The sequence below is a fragment of the Aplosporella prunicola genome (genome assembly GCF_010093885.1).
Source record: "Aplosporella prunicola CBS 121167 unplaced genomic scaffold K452scaffold_10, whole genome shotgun sequence".
In the NCBI taxonomy this organism is placed as follows: domain Eukaryota; kingdom Fungi; phylum Ascomycota; class Dothideomycetes; order Botryosphaeriales; family Aplosporellaceae; genus Aplosporella; species Aplosporella prunicola.
The window spans coordinates 392445-411072 of record NW_022983538.1 but is presented as its reverse complement, the minus strand read 5'-3'; the positions used below and the strand labels follow the sequence as shown (position 1 = coordinate 411072).

General features: G+C 54.9%; 10 protein-coding genes across 10 annotated transcripts; 6 read left to right on the top strand and 4 right to left on the bottom strand.

Moving 5' to 3' along the window:
- The first annotated feature begins 108 nt into the window (after nt 1-108).
- K452DRAFT_286496 (uncharacterized protein) lies at nt 109-991 on the top strand. The gene is made up of 2 exons (XM_033540304.1): nt 109-300; nt 381-991. Exons 1-2 carry the CDS (start codon nt 225-227, stop codon nt 896-898), a joined length of 594 nt encoding a protein of 197 aa, XP_033398577.1. The 5' UTR covers nt 109-224; the 3' UTR covers nt 899-991.
- Nucleotides 992-1703: 712 nt separating this feature from the next.
- K452DRAFT_286494 (uncharacterized protein) lies at nt 1704-2353 on the top strand. Its single transcript, XM_033540303.1, has one exon. The coding sequence runs from the start codon at nt 1810-1812 to the stop codon at nt 2332-2334; it is 525 nt and encodes a 174-aa protein (XP_033398576.1). The 5' UTR covers nt 1704-1809; the 3' UTR covers nt 2335-2353.
- Nucleotides 2354-3458: 1105 nt separating this feature from the next.
- Nucleotides 3459-4059, bottom strand: K452DRAFT_226078 (uncharacterized protein; the record flags this gene model as incomplete). The annotated part of the gene is made up of 3 exons (XM_033536802.1): nt 3459-3611; nt 3667-3746; nt 3867-4059. The coding sequence occupies 3 exons, from the start codon at nt 4057-4059 to the stop codon at nt 3459-3461; spliced, it is 426 nt and encodes a 141-aa protein (XP_033398575.1).
- Nucleotides 4060-4525: 466 nt separating this feature from the next.
- Nucleotides 4526-5587, top strand: K452DRAFT_226274 (uncharacterized protein; the record flags this gene model as incomplete). Its single annotated transcript, XM_033536815.1, has 3 exons — nt 4526-4657; nt 4716-4898; nt 4976-5587. The coding sequence occupies 3 exons, from the start codon at nt 4526-4528 to the stop codon at nt 5585-5587; spliced, it is 927 nt and encodes a 308-aa protein (XP_033398574.1).
- A 305-nt stretch (nt 5588-5892) lies between these two features.
- On the bottom strand, nt 5893-7641 carry K452DRAFT_225670 (uncharacterized protein; the record flags this gene model as incomplete). The annotated part of the gene is made up of 2 exons (XM_033536768.1): nt 5893-6129; nt 6208-7641. 2 exons carry the CDS (start codon nt 7639-7641, stop codon nt 5893-5895), a joined length of 1671 nt encoding a protein of 556 aa, XP_033398573.1.
- Nucleotides 7642-7969: 328 nt separating this feature from the next.
- On the top strand, nt 7970-9402 carry K452DRAFT_331418 (uncharacterized protein; the record flags this gene model as incomplete). The annotated part of the gene is made up of 2 exons (XM_033545127.1): nt 7970-8457; nt 8511-9402. The coding sequence occupies 2 exons, from the start codon at nt 7970-7972 to the stop codon at nt 9400-9402; spliced, it is 1380 nt and encodes a 459-aa protein (XP_033398572.1).
- Nucleotides 9403-10685: 1283 nt separating this feature from the next.
- On the top strand, nt 10686-12521 carry K452DRAFT_286486 (uncharacterized protein). The gene is made up of 6 exons (XM_033540302.1): nt 10686-10832; nt 10896-10948; nt 11005-11276; nt 11332-11408; nt 11461-11665; nt 11725-12521. Exons 1-6 carry the CDS (start codon nt 10730-10732, stop codon nt 12143-12145), a joined length of 1131 nt encoding a protein of 376 aa, XP_033398571.1. The 5' UTR covers nt 10686-10729; the 3' UTR covers nt 12146-12521.
- A 258-nt stretch (nt 12522-12779) lies between these two features.
- K452DRAFT_286485 (uncharacterized protein) lies at nt 12780-13544 on the bottom strand. The gene is made up of 2 exons (XM_033540301.1): nt 13434-13544; nt 12780-13301 (listed from the first exon to the last, which is right to left on the bottom strand). Exons 1-2 carry the CDS (start codon nt 13461-13463, stop codon nt 12870-12872), a joined length of 462 nt encoding a protein of 153 aa, XP_033398570.1. The 5' UTR covers nt 13464-13544; the 3' UTR covers nt 12780-12869.
- A 251-nt stretch (nt 13545-13795) lies between these two features.
- K452DRAFT_269360 (uncharacterized protein) lies at nt 13796-16900 on the bottom strand. Its single transcript, XM_033538939.1, has 3 exons — nt 15366-16900; nt 15032-15302; nt 13796-14981 (listed from the first exon to the last, which is right to left on the bottom strand). Exons 1-3 carry the CDS (start codon nt 16785-16787, stop codon nt 13888-13890), a joined length of 2787 nt encoding a protein of 928 aa, XP_033398569.1. The 5' UTR covers nt 16788-16900; the 3' UTR covers nt 13796-13887.
- A 165-nt stretch (nt 16901-17065) lies between these two features.
- Nucleotides 17066-18603, top strand: K452DRAFT_248401 (uncharacterized protein). The gene is made up of 4 exons (XM_033538095.1): nt 17066-17514; nt 17568-17872; nt 17965-18348; nt 18406-18603. Exons 1-4 carry the CDS (start codon nt 17367-17369, stop codon nt 18445-18447), a joined length of 879 nt encoding a protein of 292 aa, XP_033398568.1. The 5' UTR covers nt 17066-17366; the 3' UTR covers nt 18448-18603.
- The last annotated feature ends 25 nt before the right edge of the window (nt 18604-18628 follow it).

Genomic DNA, 18628 nt, shown 5'->3' with positions numbered 1-18628 from the left:
GTCTCGGACAGGCGATGACCGAGGCCTGGGCTGTGCGGCCTGTCAGCTGAAGATTCCAGCCGGAGCCCCGCGTCGTCGCAAAGAAGGGCCTTCCGGCAACCCCACCGTACCGTCATCGTCCACCCAACCCTCCACACCCCCGAACCAAAGCCACAGTCTCTACCCACTCTGTTTGATCGCTACAAGGCTCTCCGCACCCTCGGCTGTTGCATGCACACGCCAACATGGACCAACGACGACCTCCCGAGTATGTGCTGGAGGTCTTCGCCGACCCGGCCTGCGTCAAGGACATCGTCAAAGGTACTACACAGCCCCCTGGCACCCGACGCGCGCCGCTGTCCTGCCGTAGCCTGGCCTCACTGAACTCTGTTGTCTTCCAGCCATCCTGCACACCATCTTCTTCCATCGCTACTTCACCCCGGTCACGCCTCTCCACCGTGATCTCCTCGACCTAACCCTCCCCGCCATCGACGACGTTGATCTGGAGACCCTGATCGACCAGCGCGCCACGGCTCTGACGCGTGCCATCGAGACGGGCGTCGGCCACCAGCAGCGCGGCCGCGGCCAGCTGGCCGTCCAGTTCTTCGAGAAGCGCCGGCGCAAGTCATACTTCCCCTTTGGCACGCTGGGCAAGGGGCGTGGGGACGAGGAGATATGCTGGGAGATGTGGACGCTCGATGTGACGCTCGCAACGCCGCGGAATGAGACGGACGTCATCAAGGTCCGGCGCGCCATGGAAAAGAGCCTACACAAGACAGCCCTCAAGATTGTCAACATCGTCAATAGAGACAAAGACCATATCCCACCCATCACATCCACCGACACCAACCCTTTCCCTTACCAGATTCTGGTTAACCCCAAGACTGAGGGCTGGGGCCAGCGAATAGGCATATTCTAGACACATCACGTGTTCTGATTTGCTGGGCATCTGGAAGGCGTTTGGGCTAGGTGTATTATACGAGGCGTTGCATGGATGGAGTTGGGCGGCGACAATGGTTTCTTTGAGCTCGATGGCGGTCGACTTGGCTTTCGGTCTTATCGAGATACCCGAACAAGCATGGATACTCCCTTATATTCTGGTCTTCTGCCGTTGTAATTAAGTGCGCAGGTCCACCTTTTGACCCGTTGAACTAAATAAATGGTCGAAAGTTAGGTCTACTCGTGTGACAACGATGTCGCGAAGGATGCACTGAGGCTGTGCAAGCGGCCAGTGACCGTCTCACATTTCCGCCCCCACGATCACTAAGACGCAAAACCCAGTTCTAGCAAGGCGCAGTCCCTGGATTCCCCAGTAAGGCAATCTACAACACATCAGGCGCAGCCACAAGGGCGTTTGCGATCAGTGTCCTCCTTGCTTTGTAGTGGCGATTGTTTCCTCAAATGTCAAGCCCTACACTAAAGTGTACATTGTGACTGACAGACACGAGCCGATACCCGCATACATCATGCATCATGACCGAGGACAAGCCTCCATGAGGCCAGGATTTCAGGCCTGGGTTTGCCTAACATCACATTCTTTGATTCCTTTCGTGTCAGCATAGCCTTGTTCGCGCCATATAACCTTTCCTTGATTCCTCTCCGGTTTCAAACATTCAATTTCCAGTCGGAAGGAAGAAAACCCAACAGTGCCTCGCCTGTTTCAGCCTCACAATCGACTATATCTGCAGTGGTTGCCCATTCAACTACGCAAACACAAAAATCTCAAAAAAAAAAAAAAAAAAAAAAAAAAAAAAAATCATATCTGAAATCAACAACTACCGCCACCGCATGACCACAACGACAAGAAGAACAACACCAAACACGACCAAAATGCTCTCGTTCAGCGGCCGCCAACTCTCCAACATTCTCTTCTTCCTGCTAGCACAAGCAACCTTCACAACCGCACAATCCTCCTCAACCTTCGACTCCTCCTCCTTCGACAAAGCCTTCAACGACAACGCCCAAACAATCAAAAACGGGCAAAAGACCGTAAACGCAGGCATGATCGCGGGGGTCGTGATCGCGTGCGTCGTCGGGGTCGGGATCGTCGGCGGAGGCATCTTCTGGCTCATCATGGTCATGCGCACGCGCAAGCGCCAGGAGCAACAGCAGCGCGAGATCGCGGCCGCGACCGACCGCATCGAGAAGCGCAAGATTGGCGACAACAGCGCCGCGGATGTCGAGGCCGGCGTCTATCACCCTGCTGCCGGTTATGGCGATGGTGGCTCCGGACGTGTGGTTGAGGCCGATGGTGCTCAGAGGTTTGAGGCTTATAGGCATAGCATGCCGTTTGAGATGGATGGTGGGCATGTTTTTGAGGCGGATGGGAGGCAAAGGTCTTCGGAGTTGCCGTAGAGAAGGCGAGGTATGAGGGTTGATGTGGGGGGGACTTGAGAGGGTGGGTTGGGGCGTTTAAGCTTATTGTTTGTATATTAGTGAGCTTTGTCTCTCCAGGGTGTGGCATGGCCCTTGTACAGTATGGATCACGATAGGATACCCCGAGGAAGATTAGACAGAGGCACATCGATTGTAACTATATTTGTTCAATGGCTCTGCAGGTCATATCTGTTCGTTTACTTTGAAGTCACTGTAGATTTATAGCGTGTTAGAGACAAACACCAGAAGACAATCATTTTGAACAGAAGGTGTGTTGGCTACTGTTAAGTTTGGAGCGGCTTGACTTTTAAACCGGAGATATTTTGCAATTGATATAAGGTCGGATAATTTGCCCATTCCTCCAGATATTTTGCCAGCCCTACATGATAATATAGCTATAAGAATATAGGAATCACCTTCTACTCTTAAGTACTTATATCCTTATATCCTGATACATACTTTTTATCCTCTTTAATTTTCTTAATTTTCGTACCCTTGCAAAATACTCTATTACCTTGTACATTTGTGCCTTCGTATATATTTAAATACTATCGTATATAGGACTTATTACCTTTATTAATTTACCTAGCGACTACTGGCCACAGTATAATAGTTTATTACAACAACCTGAAGAGTACTCCGTAGGTACGGCGAATTTTACTCAATATATAATTAAAAGATCGACGAAATATCCGGAACATCGATAATACTAAGTTATTTCGTAGGTGCATTTTACGCGCGGTCGAACTTTTTGACATTCTTTACCATAAGTGCAGTACATATTTGTCACTGTAACCGAGCCATGGGTTTATAGTGAATATGGTATACAGTAACTTATTATATATTGGTACTTGTCCAATTCACAATTCGCACTTATTCCGTGCGTCCAGGTATGCCCATGACTGCATATTAAAAGAGAATCTGCCTGAGTCGGCCTGCCCTAAAACATCAGACTCATAAATTCAGCATTGCGCAATAGCGGTGATTTACAAGTTGTTGATACAAACACATCTAAGTACAATGGCCCTGACAGACCATGATGCCACACAACATAAACATTATTCTTTTACTCCGTAAGAGCATCCATACCTAATACAGGGAAATCAGAATTCGGCAAAGCCTGCAAGAGCAAAGGTTGCGCCAAAAGACAGCTTCAAAGCGACGTTGTCCTGCATTGCCGAGCGCAGGTCCATCCTCTTGAAATATTTCTGGATGCTGTTGTACGGGATGATATGAATACCTCGCGATTCGATGAACTGTAATACGAGGTCAAAAGGTATGTCCGAAGAGAGGAACTTAAGAGCAGGGTACCTGTACGCCAAATACCAGCAGACCGATAAGCAACGCCAGTGGCTTGGAGAAGACGCTGACAGCCAGGCCGCCAACCAGACCTGGATAGAAACATGCGTTAGTAAACTTGCGCATGGTGACCGGCTGGCTTGACATTTCATCTCCGCTGATATGATCGCCCTAGCTCTTCTTGCCAAAGCCCAATTGAACCAAAAACGTACCCAGTATGCTGCCCGTGCTAATTTGTCGCCAGATCTTGGGATTTACCCTGCCGCGGGAGACCACCGGGTTGCGCGCATCGCGCTCGTACTGCGAGAAGGACCAGTCCTTGGGAGAAACAGGGGAAGAGGTGACGGAGTCGCAGAGCAATGGGCGGAGACCTTGCGGGCGGAGGAGGAGCGGGGTAGCGACCATGCAGGAGGCCGCGAGACCGATGGAAAAGGGACGAAGAAGCCGGAGAGACGCCATTGGGGATAGACAGGAGAAAAAGCCGCAGGAGGGTTACCGAATTGGAAAGTCGGCAGGTGGGTTGAAATGCAGGGAGACACGGCGAGCAGCGCGACGCGTCTATGTCATCATAGGGCTCAGTGGGCGCGACGGGCGGGCCTAAGCTCGGCGAGCATCGCATCTCGGGTCTTCGCGGCCGATAGCGGGGTTGATGGGCACTAAGCAAAGCGTACCGCGGAGTACCGTAACAGTCACGCCTCGAGCTAGAACTTTTTCGCCTCGACCCTTGGAGCTAAACCTGACTCACAGTTTCTCCAGACTGACTACTACTTTTCTCTCTCTCTCTCTCTCTCTCTACTCTCTTTCCCTCACTACACCCGTGCTATCTTTTGCCTCTTTCAATCGCTCCTCAACACCCCCACCACACACAATAATGGCCTCCGAGCTCCCCACCACCAACGGCCACGGCCCGCAAGACGGCGAGGCGAACAACTTCCAGGTCAAGGCTGGCCTGGCTCGCATGCTCAAGGGCGGCGTCATCATGGACGTTGTCAATGCCGAGCAGGTATGACACTTTGACTCACTTACTGAAGGCTAGTCTCCAAACTAACAACCCATTCCAGGCGCGCATCGCAGAGGAGGCCGGTGCCGCCGCCGTCATGGCTCTGGAGAGAGTGCCTGCCGATATCCGCGCCCAGGGTGGCGTTGCCCGCATGTCCGACCCCAAGATGATCAAGGAGATTATGGAGGCCGTGACGATTCCCGTCATGGCAAAGGCACGGATTGGCCACTTTGTTGAGTGCCAGGTGAGAAGCACCCGCGCCACCCATCCTCCCGTCACTAGTATCCAGCAGCACCTTGCTAACAAGCACGCCACCATCAGATCCTCGAGGCGATTGGTGTCGACTACATCGACGAGTCCGAGGTCCTCACCCCCGCCGACCACGTCCACCACGTCATCAAGAACAACTACAAGGTGCCGTTCGTGTGCGGCTGCCGCAACCTGGGCGAGGCGCTGCGTCGCATCAGCGAGGGCGCCGCCATGATCCGGACGAAGGGCGAGGCCGGCACCGGCGACGTTGTCGAGGCGGTCCGCCACATGCGCACCGTGAACGGGGAGATTGGACGCGCCGCCTCGATGAGCGAGGAGGAGCTGCGCGTGTACGCCAAGGAGATCGGTGCTCCCTTCGAGCTGCTACAGGAGACTGCCCGCCTGAAGAGGCTGCCCGTCGTCAACTTCGCGGCCGGCGGTGTCGCTACCCCCGCGGATGCTGCGCTTATGATGCAGCTGGGCTGTGATGGCGTCTTTGTCGGCTCTGGCATCTTCAAGTCGGGCGATGCTAAGAAGAGGGCGAAGGCCATCGTCCAGGCCGTCACCCACTTCCGTGACCCCAAGGTCCTGGCTGAGGTCAGCATGGATCTTGGTGAGGCCATGGTCGGCCTGAACGTGGAGAAGATGCCCGAGAGCCAGAGGCTGGCCCACCGCGGCTGGTAAGTTTTGAGAGTGGAAAGATGTGTCTCGCTGCATGTGAATGATGCAAAGCTTCGGAGTTCATATACCTGTATTCATGAGACCGTGCATGTAGGGAGTTCAGCGGGTACAAAAACAAATCGGATTTCTTTTTCTGTTACGAAGTTGCTCTTGTCTCTAGGGTATCGTGTACACGTCGAAGTGAATGAAGAAGAAAAAAGTAGGCCGGAATTGTGGACATGGTGTCGCCTTGATCCTCGTGGATTCCGAGCCGTAGTCGCAAACATAACCGCTCAACCGTTTCTCGTACAAGTATCGTCTTTCGCTCATCACACGAGCTCCTCCAGCAAACTCTCCAGATCCTCCCGCCGGAACGGCACCCACAGCCTCTCCACACCGCCCGCATCCTTCCGGCTCTCAATCATCTGGTGATCATGGAACTCCTTCAGTAGAGTCCGGAAGCTCATCTCATTGCTGCACACAAACTCCTCAACAGCCTTGTGGTACAGCACCCTGTACTCCACACCGACAGCAGGCACCTGAGCCGCCGCCTGCGCCGCAGCCTGCTTCCCGCGCTTTGACGGCGTAGTCGGCACATCCGAGAAGCCATCGGGAGCAGCGCCAGCACCAGAAGCCGCAAACACAGCAGCATCAGCATCGTCATCATCAGCCGTAGCAGCGAGCTGCTCAGCAACAAGGATACGAAACAAGCCGCGGGCATTCTCAGGCAAACTGCGCAAGACGAAGCCGACGCCATCGCGGCCAGCAACGCGGCGTCCGCTGCGGCCCAGCAGCTCGTTGAAGGCCTCGACGGCGTCGAGCTCGACAGGCGCGTACGGCGCGAACGTCGTGCAGTCGTGGAACAGCAGGCGCAGCTGCGAGCGCAGGCTCTGGTCCCAGAGGAGGGGGAAGATGGGCGAGTCGGCGGTCGCGACGAGGGAGATGCTGGGGTGTGCGGCGAGCTGCGCGAGCAGCGGCTGCGTGCCTGGGCGGCGCAGCGGCGGCGCGTCCATCGAGTTGATGACGAGGGTTAGGGGCTGCGTGGGGGGCTTGGTGCTCAGGCTCGTGAGGAGGAGGTTTAGGAGGAGGGGCGCCTGCGCGGGCAGCTTGAGGGAGCTGGGCACCAGGGTCGTGAGGATCGTGGTGAGGATGTCTTTGGCTGTTAGGGCGGGGTTGTAGCCGTTGATTATTATGATTTTGGGCGCGTTTTTGGGATTGGGAGATGCGGCGCTGTAGTGCTGGTATAGATGACTGGCAAAGTCTTCTGCTAGCCCACGTTTCGAGCCGTAGCCGTACAGACAGATGTTGAAGCCGTGCTCTAGCTCATAAGCCCACTGGTCAAAGGAGCGGGAGTGTAACGAAAGCAGGAATTCCTTGTCAGGGTCGTGCGGATCCTTGTATTTCTGCATTTGCGCAAAGTACTCGTCGTGGTTCAGAACCGAATGCGACGGCAACGTGTTGTTTGACGTCTTTGCACCCCCCGGCCGGTTTTGGTAAAAGTACTGCTCGTTTGGAGGGAGGTCCCCCGGGGGTGTAAGGCTGCGCTTCCGGTTTTTGCTGCCCTTTGGCCTTCCCCTCCCCCGCTTCGACGGTGTTTCCGGAACCGCAGGTTCATCGGCAAGAGTTGCGCCCTCGTCCTCTCCCAACTCATCCGCCTCGTCCTCATCCCATATCTGCCTGGCTAGTGCATTCTCCTCTTCCAAAGCCTCCTCGTCGTCGCTGGGATCGCCGTTGATCGTGCGCTCGAGCAAGCGTCTTGCGCTCTTTCGTCGGGCAGATCTATCGGCGTTCCGGACAATCGTAGGGGTCCCAGCCTCGGGTTCATCGTCGTGGTGCTTTGACGGGGTAGCGAACAGGACCCTGCGCTGTGAACGGGGCGTTTCAGGCCCGTTCGAGGCACCGTTCAGCTTTGCCCGATGCAGGTCCTTGGCCAGAGACTTGACGCCATTTTGCGCCCTCGACGGCGTCGTTGTGTCTTGGTCGTCGGCGTGGTCGTCGTGCGCAGGCGATGCGCGGCGTTTGCGTGGCGTCGTGGCATCCTCGTCGTCCCCAGCTCTTCTTCTCTTGACGCTAGGCATGCGAAGTGCAGAGGGCGGGCAGGAGGGTTGATGGGCGCACGGAGTCGAGCACAGGAGCTTCGGTATGTGATGCGCCGGGAGTAACAAATCTTCCACGCGTCGAGGCCGATAAGGTAAGCGGCGATAAGGGCGCTCCGTTGATCGGCGGCTGCTCGTGAATTTCTTGGGAGTCATCCATCCTCGCTCTCGTCTCTGCTTTGTTTTGGCAATCGTTTTGTGTCGGAGCTGTAGCTTCGTCCGCACAAGGTACCCCTCCTGCTCGTTGTGCCAATTGGGCCCTCGTCAGCACCCAGCTAAGCTATTACTCCGCTTCAGGGCCTCCTCCACCATGACGTCCGCCAGGCCTTCTCCCATTCAGCGCCTCGTGCCCACGATGAAGTCCTTCGTGCGGAACTACTCTGCCCCAGGCGAGGGCTCCATCCCTCCTGCCAAGGCAAAATACGTCCCCACCTCAGGCACCTACCCCAAGGGCTTCCTTGCCGCGAGCGCCCACGTAGGCGTCAAGGCCTCCAACACGCGTTTCGACGACCTCGCATTGATAGCCTCTGAGTCGCCGTGCGCGGGTGCTGCGGTCTTTACCAAAAACAAGTTCCAGGCTGCACCGGTCACGGTGAGCAGGGACATGCTTAAGAAAAGAGGGGGCAGCGGAATCAGGTCCGTCGTCGTCAATTCGGGCTGCGCAAACGCCGTGACCGGTAAGGGTGGCATTGAGGATGCCATTGCTATGGGCAAGAAGGCGGACGCGTGTTTTGCGGGGGCCAAGGATGGCGATGACAGCTCGAGCATTGTCATGAGCACGGGTGTTATTGGCCAGCGGTACGTGAACTCCAGTCATGGCTTCATTTCTCTCACCTATTGACCTCTCTCAGCCTTCCTATTCAGAAGATTCTTGACAAGATCCCCACCGCGCATCAGGGACTGGGCAACGCACACTCGAACTGGCTCGGCGCCGCCCGCGCCATCTGCACTACGGACACCTTCCCGAAGCTTCTCTCCCGGCAATTCACCCTCTCTTCCGCTCCTGGCACCACGTACTCGATAGCAGGCATGACCAAAGGCGCTGGCATGATTCATCCGAATATGGCCACTCTTCTTGGCATCATTTGCACTGACGCTCCAATTGCTCCATCGGCTCTTCAATCCCTACTTACCGCTGCTGTGACCAAATCCTTCAATTCCATTTCCGTCGATGGAGACACGAGCACGAACGACACTGTGGCCATTCTTGCCAACGGCGCGGCTGGGGGCCAGGAGATCACTTCCGCTTCCGGTGCCGCCTATGGTGAAATTGAGAACATCTTGACCAAGTTTGCCGCCGACCTCTCCCAGCTCGTGGTCCGTGACGGCGAAGGAGCGACCAAGTTTGTCACCATCCGTGTTACCAACGCTGCCACCTACGAGGACGCCAAGAAGGTTGCTTCCACGATTGCCCGTTCCCCGCTAGTCAAGACGGCTCTCTACGGCAAGGACGCCAACTGGGGCCGCATTCTGTGCGCTACGGGCTATGCCGACGGCGTGGATAGCGTTGTCCCTGAGCAGACGAGCGTCAGCTTCATCCCCACTGATGGCTCCGCGGAACTCAAGCTGCTGGTAAGGGGTGAGCCAGAAAAAGTAGATGAAGCTCGTGCTGCGCAGATCCTCGCCCCCGAGGATTTGGAGATTTTGGTTAGGTTGAGCGAGAAGCCTGGCGCGGAGGCCGTATACTGGACCTGCGACTTCAGCCACGAATATGTTACGATTAATGGCGACTATAGGACGTGAGGATGTGGAAAGAGAAAGGGGAGAGACTGTGACGAGCTAAGATAGCAATTTTTGATTTTCAGCGTCGCGTCTTTCCGCGACTCCCGCTGTGCGAGACTTGTTTGATGGCAGGTTGAGATGGATCGACCGGGCGTCGATGATGCCGAGGCCCGGACGGCTTTTAGCGGGCTCGTACGGCCGTGAAAAAAAGCGTCCAGACCTGTCAACAGAGGGCGAATATTGATTAGCATGGGGCTGTTTATACCTCTGTCAGCAGATGGCGTCTTTGACAAAGCTTGAGGGGACCTCCTGTCAATCGCGATATGGGTGACAGGTATATGCGGAGCCGACTATAGGTTGACACCGTTGGACGAGGCGGGAACAGCCGCCGTTGGTGGCGTCCGCGGGCTAATGTGATTGTCCGGAGACACAGCCGGATGGTTCGGCCCAGTAAGAGGCGGCGGAGCGGCGGGGATTCGCGTCGCCGCAAATCTCGACACAAAGGACAAGTTGATATTGTATCACGAACCTTTTTGGGGCAGAGGGGGGCCTCGCGTGTCACCAGGATGGGATCTAACGGAGCTTGATAGGTTAACTCGGACCCCACGAACACGCATGTTCGCGGCGTCCACGTTTGACGCCAGGCGGAAGCTGTGGGCCGGGACCAACGCAAGCTGACTCGGGCTAATAATGTAGGGGCTCGAGGAACAGGCAGGACACGACGCGATGATATATCGGGGGCCGAGAAAAGCCCCGTTTTCCACCTGCATGAATCGATCTTGTCACCGGCCCGCGTTCCGACGACGCTCAGGCGTGCGATCTGCTGTTCCGACAAAGCCTCAAAGCACGAATCGGAAGATGTTTCGACAAGCGACAGGCAGGCGAAATGACTCTCCGGTGAGCTTCATTCGTGGGCATCGTCGGTCGAGCCAGCAGACAAACCGCTCTGGGAGGATCCAATACTTTGTCGGGCCTCCAGATCTGCCTCGCGTTTGCCGTTGGGACCCCTTGGAAGAGCAGGCGCGACCCGGTACAGGCCACCGGTGACTCCTTCCCGTCGGGGGGAAGCGGGGTGGCGCGCTTTGGATGCGTTCTGGAGTCTGGACGCTAGTCAACTGCCTGCTTTTCCTGCGCCAGCCTGGTGGATTCCGAAGGTGTACGTGCGTGAGCCGCGCACTCTTTTCTGGAGAGCTTCCCGCAACCCTGATTTCCCGCCTGTTCTCCAGGCCTTCAGCCACATCGCAGCACCATGGACATCTCGCCGACCGACCTAAGCAAGACTCCGGCGGCCACGCCGCCGGCCGGCTACAACAGCAACCTCGTCGACCCTCCTTCCAAGGCCTATCAGATGACAATATGCAACATCGTCTGTGCTTGCATCGTCCTCTTCTTCGTCTCGCTGCGCCTGTACACCAGAACCCGCATTGTCAACTACATGGGCCCGGATGACTGTGCGTCCTCGACTCCCCCGCACACCTTGTTGGCTGGACTTTCACTGACGGCTCTGCTACTAGACATCCTCCTGTTCGCCTTGGCGATATGGTTCACTGATATGTCGCTGTTCCAGGTAATTCCTCACCGCGAAGACTCTTTCGTTTGCAAGCCCTCTCTAACCCTGCGCAGGTGCTGACGCAATGGGGTATGGGAAAACATCTGTGGGACGTCAGCCAGGCCATATTGTCCCCTGGCTTCCTCAGGCTTTGGGTCATTGCCGCCATCGTGTATAGCGGTGCCATCCTCTTCATCAAACTGTCCATCCTTTTCTTCTACCGCCACCTTTTCCCCGTCGATCAATTCAGCTTGAAATGGTGGCTGGTTACGATTTTCACCGTCGGTTACTCCGTCGGTGGCATTTGTGCGTCACTGTTTGCGTGCACGCCCATGAGGGCAAGCTGGTAGGCTCGCATATCCCTGCGTCCCCGGTGAATAAAACGCTAAACTGCTACACAGGGATATGAATATTAAAGAGTACCACTGCATCGACAAGTCCGCCTTCTACATCGTCAATGCAGTCCTCAACAGCTTCAGTAAGTTTGTGGTGATTTCAAAGTCCGATAGCATGTCTCCTAACGCCAGCAGGTGATCTACTCATTCTCGCCCTGCCACTTCCCGTCGTCTGGAAATTGGGCCTCGACACAAGGCAGAAGATCACTCTGTCCATCGTGTTCACTTTGGGATCGCTCTCATGCATCATCAGTATTGTCCGTCTAAAGGCCATCATTCTGTACATGAGACACGCCGACCGTGACATCACGTACGATCTCCAGGAGATTTGCCTGTGGTCGTAAGTTAACCTCAACCGCAATACACCAATGCCCAAATTTGCTAAATGATGGTTTTTAGGGAGATCGAAACGACTGTATGCATGGTCTGCGCCTGCGTGCCGACCCTCCGCCCCTTCATGCGCCGCCACTTCGGTTTCTTCGCCTCCATGGACAGCGGTCCGTCAAGCACGCCTAATAAGCGTGACCCGCTGGACAAAACCGTCGGAAGAGACAACCACAATAGGAAGTTCTTCAGCGCCAACATGTACGCAAAGTCCCGCGCCAGAGGAGAGGACCTCGAGCTCAGATTCCAGAAGAATGCCGGAGAAGCTATCGTGACTGTCTCGGATTCAAGGGACTACGACGCCGAGAGTACCGACCGGATCATCGACGTCGAAAGGGGCAGTTCAGAGTGCGAGGACGAGCGAGAGTGCCGAGAGAATCCCTTTGGCATCAAGGTACAACAATCGTACCAAGTCTCGAGCAGTCTAGCACGATGATACCCCTTTGTTTTCTTTCATTTTCTTTTGTTCATATTCACTCTTAATTACCCAAAAAGCGGGCGTTTCATGTGAGTTATAGCTACGATGTAGATGTCTTATTATACCAAGATAGCCACGGCTGCACCATTGTTTGATTCATTAAGAATCTAAACGCATCAAACAAAAATAAATACAAATTGAAAGATATAATCAAGCTCGTTCATGGGAGGGGAAAGGGTCGTGAGGAGACAATTGACTTTGCATTTAGCTCAGAACAAGCTTTCTGGCAGAAGCGGGCGGGACCAAACAGGGGTTAAATCCACAAAAATTGCTTCTTACCATGGTCATGGGTGGCAGCAGGCCCACATGATACACGGGGATTGAAAAAGCAAAGGCAGGTCAGGCGAAGAACACGACAAGCACATGACCGTAAAATGCAGAACGAGCGAGCCAAGCCTCGCCAAACATGCTAACAACCGCAAGTGGTGAATGAAATGAACTGAATTCAATGGATATCTTTTGCAACATCTACAAACACGCCCGCATTTTCTGGACGCCCAAGCTTCAGTGCTGTGCTGGCCAAAAAAGAAGACGTGCGCACTCAAGCCACGACCGTCTTCAGGTACGACTGCCTATACTCGTTCTGGTCGGTCTCCTCGCCGCGGTTCAGCGGCGTCCACTTGGGCTCGTCCTGGAACAGGCGCATCGCCTTGGTATACTGCAGCACGGGGGACGAATTAGCCTAAAAAGCACACCCCACCAGCACGACCATGAGCACGACCGCGCCCAACCAACAACCACTCACATTGCTCTCATCGGTGGTAAAGCGATGATAGATGCCCGCAGGCATAATCATCAAGTCGAACTTGTCGAGCTTGATGCGCACCCACGCGTCGTCCTTGCTGCGGACGTCAAAATACCCCGCCCCGTCGAGGATGTAGCGGATTTCCTCGTCCTCGTGCAGGTGCTCGGCGAAGAACGTCTTCACCTTGTCCTCGTAGTTGGGCAGCGTCGTCGGGCTGATCGTCACCTCGTCGCGGTTCTTGTAGTTGCGCTCGGCTGCCAGCTTGTCCACGTCGCTGACCGACGGGTAGTTGAAGTGCCGGATCCCGAGCGCGGACAGGTATGCTGGGTCGACGTCGCGGCCGGAGTCGTGCGGCGCGCGTTGGTCGCCCTGGTGACGTGCGTGTTAGTTGGTCGCTTGTGCGAGGTGCTTGGGGGATGGCTTTTTGCGCTGCTGGGCGCGGGAGCCTTGGACGTGCTGCTGGGGTTGGTGTCGTGGTGGGGGATTGCCATTGATGCTTACCGGCAGGTTGTCGTACCAGTAGGCTCTCATGATGTCTGAGTCGTCGGTGGCGGGCGTCTCGGTGTGTGGTGGTGAGAGGAAAGTTTGAGGGCGGGGTTGCGGTGGTGATTGTTTCGCCCGATGACGCCTTTTCTCATGTGCGTCAGCGGCCGCAACCTGTCTGGACGTGCACTGCCCTGGGTTTCTAACCACGACTTCTGATTGGAGCGCATTCAACCCAGCCCTGCCAAACATCATACGAGTGTTTACATATGACGCGACAGGGTCTCTGTTCTCCGTGTTGCTTTGTATACTAGTTTTGGGTAGTAGAATTGCATACCCAGATCACAGCATAGTTCCACACGCATTGCACCTTAATCTTCAGAGCTGTGAATGTTGATACAATGGCGCTCATCAAAACCGCCTCTATGTAGCTTAACTATACAGACATTTTCCCCAGCTAGACTTATACAATTCAAGTCCTGCGCTCGTACTTTGCCACGGCATCCTGGAACAGCTTCTTGCATGCAATCCTACTCTCCAACCTTGCACACAACAGGAACGCTCCACTCAGTTTCCTATGCAAACTGTACGTCTCCTCCGGTGGCGGCGAGAGGCGTTCGCGCACCATCACCGGGATGAAGCTGCGCACGCGATCCGTGATGGTCTGGTCGCTGAAATCGTACACCTCAGGCCCGTTCTCCTTGAACGGCTCGGCGAGTGTCAGGACGCTGTCGACGTGCGCGTCGAGCATAGTCTTGCCCTCGTCACCGGTGAGGTAGCCAAGCTCGAGCGATAGGTCGCGGATGGTGTCGCGGTCGTTACGCGATGCCGCAATCAAAATCCGGATGTACGGGTCCGTGAACCTCGTCGGGTACTCGCGGCTGGCGCCAAAATCGAGGAGCTCGAGCTTCTTGTCTTTGGCGTTGTACAGGAAGTTTGTCCAGTTGGGATCCGTCTGCATGAAGTGGAACTCGACGAGCTCGCGGAAGCATAGACGCAAAATCTGCGTACCGATCCAGTCACGCTCCTCTTGGCTGAGGCTGGGAAGTTTGGTAATGGCTTTGCCGGTCATCAGTTCTGCAGTCAAGACCTCCTTGCCGCAGGCTTCAGGGACGATTGTGGGAACCGTGAAAGTTTCGGTATCATCGGCGAGCAATTCGCTGAAGCGCTTCTGGCACTCAGCTTCCCGAATGTAGTCGCATTCCCAACCAAGCTCGGTGCGTGCGTTGGCAATCGTCTTGTCGAGGAAGAGCCCCCTAGGCAAAACTCTTGAAGCTGTCAAAAGCAAGGACAAGTTACTGAGGTCCGAGTCGATGGAGTTAGCTACGCCTGGATACTGCACTTTGACAGCAACCGGCATCCCCGTCGATTTAAGCACTGCTTTGTGAACCTGGCCAATCGATGCTGCTGCTATAGGAACTTCCTCAAAAGAGGTAAAGAGATCTCTCCAGTCAGGGCCGAGGTTTGCCACCAAAACCTTGTCGCGTTGGGACGCCGGCATATAGTCCGCGCTGTCCTGAACTCGTTGAAGTACTTCATGGATGGGTGGAGGCAGCATCTTGATGTCTGAATGAAGTTAGCGCAGCGACAAACTGCTCGTCCGAGATATATCTTACCCTGAAAACTGATAATTTGTCCCAGTTTGAGAGCTGCGCCTCTCATTCGGGACAACTTAGCAACAAGCCTTTCCATGTTGCCTGCACTTAGCATCAATGATCCCCCAGCAGAAGCTGCACCGGTGACACGCTTGAGGCTCTCGCCTACTGCACCGAATGCCATACTTGCCCCCAGCGTGCCATAGTTCCAGATACGACCAAGGCGGGAGGAAGGTACACGGGATTCACGCAATTGGTAGACAACAACCTCATTATCAGGTCCCACGAGAATCTACCAGAAAGCAGTTAGCAAGCCAGTGTTGAAGGTATGCGTCGACATTAAAAGCTTTAGTACCTCAGATTCAGAAGAGGGCGCATTCGCCTCCTTTGCAATGTCAGAAGCAAGTGACCGGAGATCTTGGTCTGCATTTTGGAATGATTTTCCCGCTTCTGTCTGAGCGGCCGGCGATGGCGCCGCAGGAGCATTCGCCTCAGAGGTCCGCACGTTGAAGGTGTCCTGGTCATGACCTTGCGCCAATTTAGTATGTTCAACAGGCGTTCTAGCGGCCCCTTTAAGCTCCAAACCACTCGGCCGCCTGTCTCCCGGTTTCGGAACACCCAGCATTCTCGATACTCTGGAAGTGCGGAAAACATCAGTGTTGACACCCTCGGGGATTTCGTCCTGTTCGGGAACGGCCTGTTGGGTCGGTACAGTCTCTTGGCTCTCCTGTCCCTTCGATGTGTAAAACACCTCCGCGTTGATGCCGCCGTCATCGACCTCGTCTTTGCTGCCTTGTGTGTCTGCAGATATCTTGGGAAGCTTAGTCCGGGGTAGGTTCGAGAACTCATAGCTGGTATGACCTTCCCGCTTGTGGAAGACATCGTTGTCGAGATCTATAGTGAGATTTCCTTCCAGATCAGCTGCTTTAGACGGTATCTGCGATTCTGCTTCACGCTGTATCTCCCTAGCATGGTCCGCTGTCATGGACGCCTTCCCTGGGGTAGGTATCGTGGAAGCTGAAGAGGCGGCAGGCCGAAGGCTCTCTGAACGAGCAAACTGGTCTTCGTTGGCAAGAGGTCCTTTTGTCGGTTCGGGAACGGGACGCTGGGAGAAGGTGTCTTGTCTCTCCGATCCTGAGCGTAGATCCACATCTGCAGGCGGTATGGTTCCATCCGGAAGTGGCCGCCTTTCGGCTTGTTTCTGAGTGATGTCCAGCTCCTCCCGGGCAAACTGATCCTGCACGGAAAGAGGACGCTTTGCGGGTTCAGCAATTGGACGCTGAGAGAAGAAATCATGCTTTTCGGTTCCCCACCGCAATTTTGAATTTGCAGGCGGTATAGATCCATCCGGTAAAGGCTCTCTGTCCGCCTGCCTCTGATTTACACCCAACTCGTCCTTCGGCGGCGGTTGCCGCGCAGCATTGTGTTCGGAGGTATCATAGTGATGATCTTGCTCCAGCCCTGACCCCGCACTTCGTGTACCTGCATTATCGTTTACCGTGCTCTTCCTAGGTATCGTTTCATCCTGGGGCTTCGGCTGCTCAGCCGATGCTTCCTTGGTATACGGCGGCGGGGGCTCGTTGAAGCGTTGAGCAAGGGCGATGGCAGCGCGAGCTGTAACGGTAACGCGGTCCGTCTGGTTCTTTACTGCTTTCGCGACGGTCGAGGTACGAGTGAATACATCGAGCTGGTGCGAGCGGAGAGCTACGTGCTGCTTGGCGATGGAGCGCGTCGCATTGAACAGTTTTGCGGCATCGAGAAGCCGCCTGCCTGCCATTGGTGTGTAGGTTGACGCTATGAAATCGCCGGCTACCGGTCTGCCATGCTGTGAGAGGAAAGTTGCTCGGAGTGCGGCCAGATGGAGTGGGTGCTGTGCAGCTTCTAGCCGCTTGGGATCTGCAGCTCGTGCGACTCGCCGCCCATCACCTTCGTCATTGTTTTCTGAGTGCAGCCTACACGTGACGACCAATCCACAGAACAGCCTGCTGCACGGCTGGGTCTCTATCTTCTCACCTGTAAGTAGCCTTTTTTTTCATATGGTATGCTTTGCTATTACACGTTTGCTGCTTCCCTGGCCATGCTCGTCCGGATACAGCCCTATCCCATTTCTCTTCCTGTTTCTGGCTTTCCTGTGATTCAAATGTTTGATAGCACTACATACCCATTAGATAGCTGTTGATGTACAGCCGTGCCTTACGGTAGCTGTGGCAAAGCAATGGTTTTTATGCTACATTTCCTTGTATCACGGTCACATTCTCAGTGCATTACCCTAACTTTCTGATTACGATAGTCAGCGTTTGATATACTCTCACACCTGCATCTTCGTTTGCCTTGAGTCTCCACGCTTTCTCCCAGCATGAAAATCGCATGTCTCCAATACGCGCCAGAAGTTGGCAACCTCAGTGGCAACATTGCAAAGGCGAACGCCATCCTTGAGGAAGCTGTTGCGACCGGCAGTACCGAAGGTCTCGAGTGGCTTCATTTGCCCGAGCTCGCGCTTACTGGTATGTACAAAAGCTGTTCCCTAAGTATCCTCCAGCGCTGAGATACCTTTAAGGTTACAACTTTCACTCGTTGGCTCAGATCTCTCCGTTCCTGGAGCCTACCGCCTCCGGAACATCGACCAAATGGGCTGTGGAGTGGGCAAAGCACTTGCGCTGCCATGTAACCATCGGGTACCCAGAGAAGGCCTCCGATGATGGCACCAGAAACTACAACAGCACTGTGACAGTGTCACCAGCTGGTGAGGTCCTGTTGAACTACCGAAAAACATTCCTCTACTACACGGACGAGACCTGGGCGCAAGAGGGCGACAACCGCTTCTTTGCCGGACCGCTTGGTACCCTTGGCCCCGTATCAATGGTATTCCCACCTGTCTTTTCTTCCAGCACCCCTATGTCTTACATTTGTTATTATCATACGACGGACGTCCTACTGACCGCGCTTTCACATAGGGCATTTGCATGGACATCAACCCGCACAAGTTTCTTGCGCCATGGAACCACTACGAGTTTGCTAATCATGCACTGCAACATTCAAGTCCACTCATTGCGCTCAACATGGCCTGGTTGACGCGCCTCACGCCCGATGAGCTACTAACTCAACCTCCCGGTCCGGATCAGGAGACGCTGGCTTACTGGCTCGAGCGCTTCTACCCACTGATTGGTGCTTCCAAGGACGATGCTGTGTGCCTGATCATGGCGAACCGGAGCGGCATCGAGGGCGGTGTAGCGTATGCGGGAACGAGCACGGTTATCAGGATTGAGAGGGGCAGGACTCAAATTTATGACATCCTGGGGAAGACAGACCAAAGGTTGTTGGTTGTAGATACGGCTGAAGTAAGTCTACCTTTGGGTCTGCTGACTTACCGTTTCCCTTGCTAACCTGAGCGGTAGGCACCTAAGTACGCAGTGACGACTGGAACGGCGGCGGGTTAAGGTGCTTAGACATGAGCATGCATGGTGTTTGAGGCGCTTTGCTGATAGAATGGTGGGCCTTCGCATTAGAGCTGTCCAAGAGATCGGAGTTGCGAGGCTGGTTGCCGCAGGACTAGTCATTCCAATATGCATCGCGTGATCCGGATGTTCCTTCCAAGAGCTTCGTATTCCTTTCTCGGCT

Excerpts from the sequence above, each read along its gene's own strand:
- K452DRAFT_286486 (XM_033540302.1), top strand. The coding sequence starts at position 10,730 with ATGACAATATGCAACATCGTCTGTGCTTGCATCGTCCTCTTCTTCGTC. Across the intron at positions 10,949-11,004 it reads CTGATATGTCGCTGTTCCAG|GTGCTGACGCAATGGGGTAT; the intron begins GTAATTCCTCAC and ends AACCCTGCGCAG. Across the intron at positions 11,666-11,724 it reads CAGGAGATTTGCCTGTGGTC|GGAGATCGAAACGACTGTAT; the intron begins GTAAGTTAACCT and ends GATGGTTTTTAG.
- K452DRAFT_269360 (XM_033538939.1), bottom strand. The coding sequence starts at position 16,787 with ATGGCAGGCAGGCGGCTTCTCGATGCCGCAAAACTGTTCAATGCGACG. Across the intron at positions 15,303-15,365 it reads CGCCCTCTTCTGAATCTGAG|ATTCTCGTGGGACCTGATAA; the intron begins GTACTAAAGCTT and ends GCTTTCTGGTAG. Across the intron at positions 14,982-15,031 it reads ACAAATTATCAGTTTTCAGG|ACATCAAGATGCTGCCTCCA; the intron begins GTAAGATATATC and ends AACTTCATTCAG.
- K452DRAFT_286496 (XM_033540304.1), top strand. The coding sequence starts at position 225 with ATGGACCAACGACGACCTCCCGAGTATGTGCTGGAGGTCTTCGCCGAC. Across the intron at positions 301-380 it reads CGTCAAGGACATCGTCAAAG|CCATCCTGCACACCATCTTC; the intron begins GTACTACACAGC and ends GTTGTCTTCCAG.
- K452DRAFT_286485 (XM_033540301.1), bottom strand. The coding sequence starts at position 13,463 with ATGAGAGCCTACTGGTACGACAACCTGCCG. Across the intron at positions 13,302-13,433 it reads ACTGGTACGACAACCTGCCG|GGCGACCAACGCGCGCCGCA; the intron begins GTAAGCATCAAT and ends GCACGTCACCAG.
- K452DRAFT_286494 (XM_033540303.1), top strand. The coding sequence starts at position 1,810 with ATGCTCTCGTTCAGCGGCCGCCAACTCTCCAACATTCTCTTCTTCCTG.
- K452DRAFT_248401 (XM_033538095.1), top strand. The coding sequence starts at position 17,367 with ATGAAAATCGCATGTCTCCAATACGCGCCAGAAGTTGGCAACCTCAGT. Across the intron at positions 17,515-17,567 it reads GCCCGAGCTCGCGCTTACTG|GTTACAACTTTCACTCGTTG; the intron begins GTATGTACAAAA and ends GATACCTTTAAG. Across the intron at positions 17,873-17,964 it reads CCCTTGGCCCCGTATCAATG|GGCATTTGCATGGACATCAA; the intron begins GTATTCCCACCT and ends GCTTTCACATAG.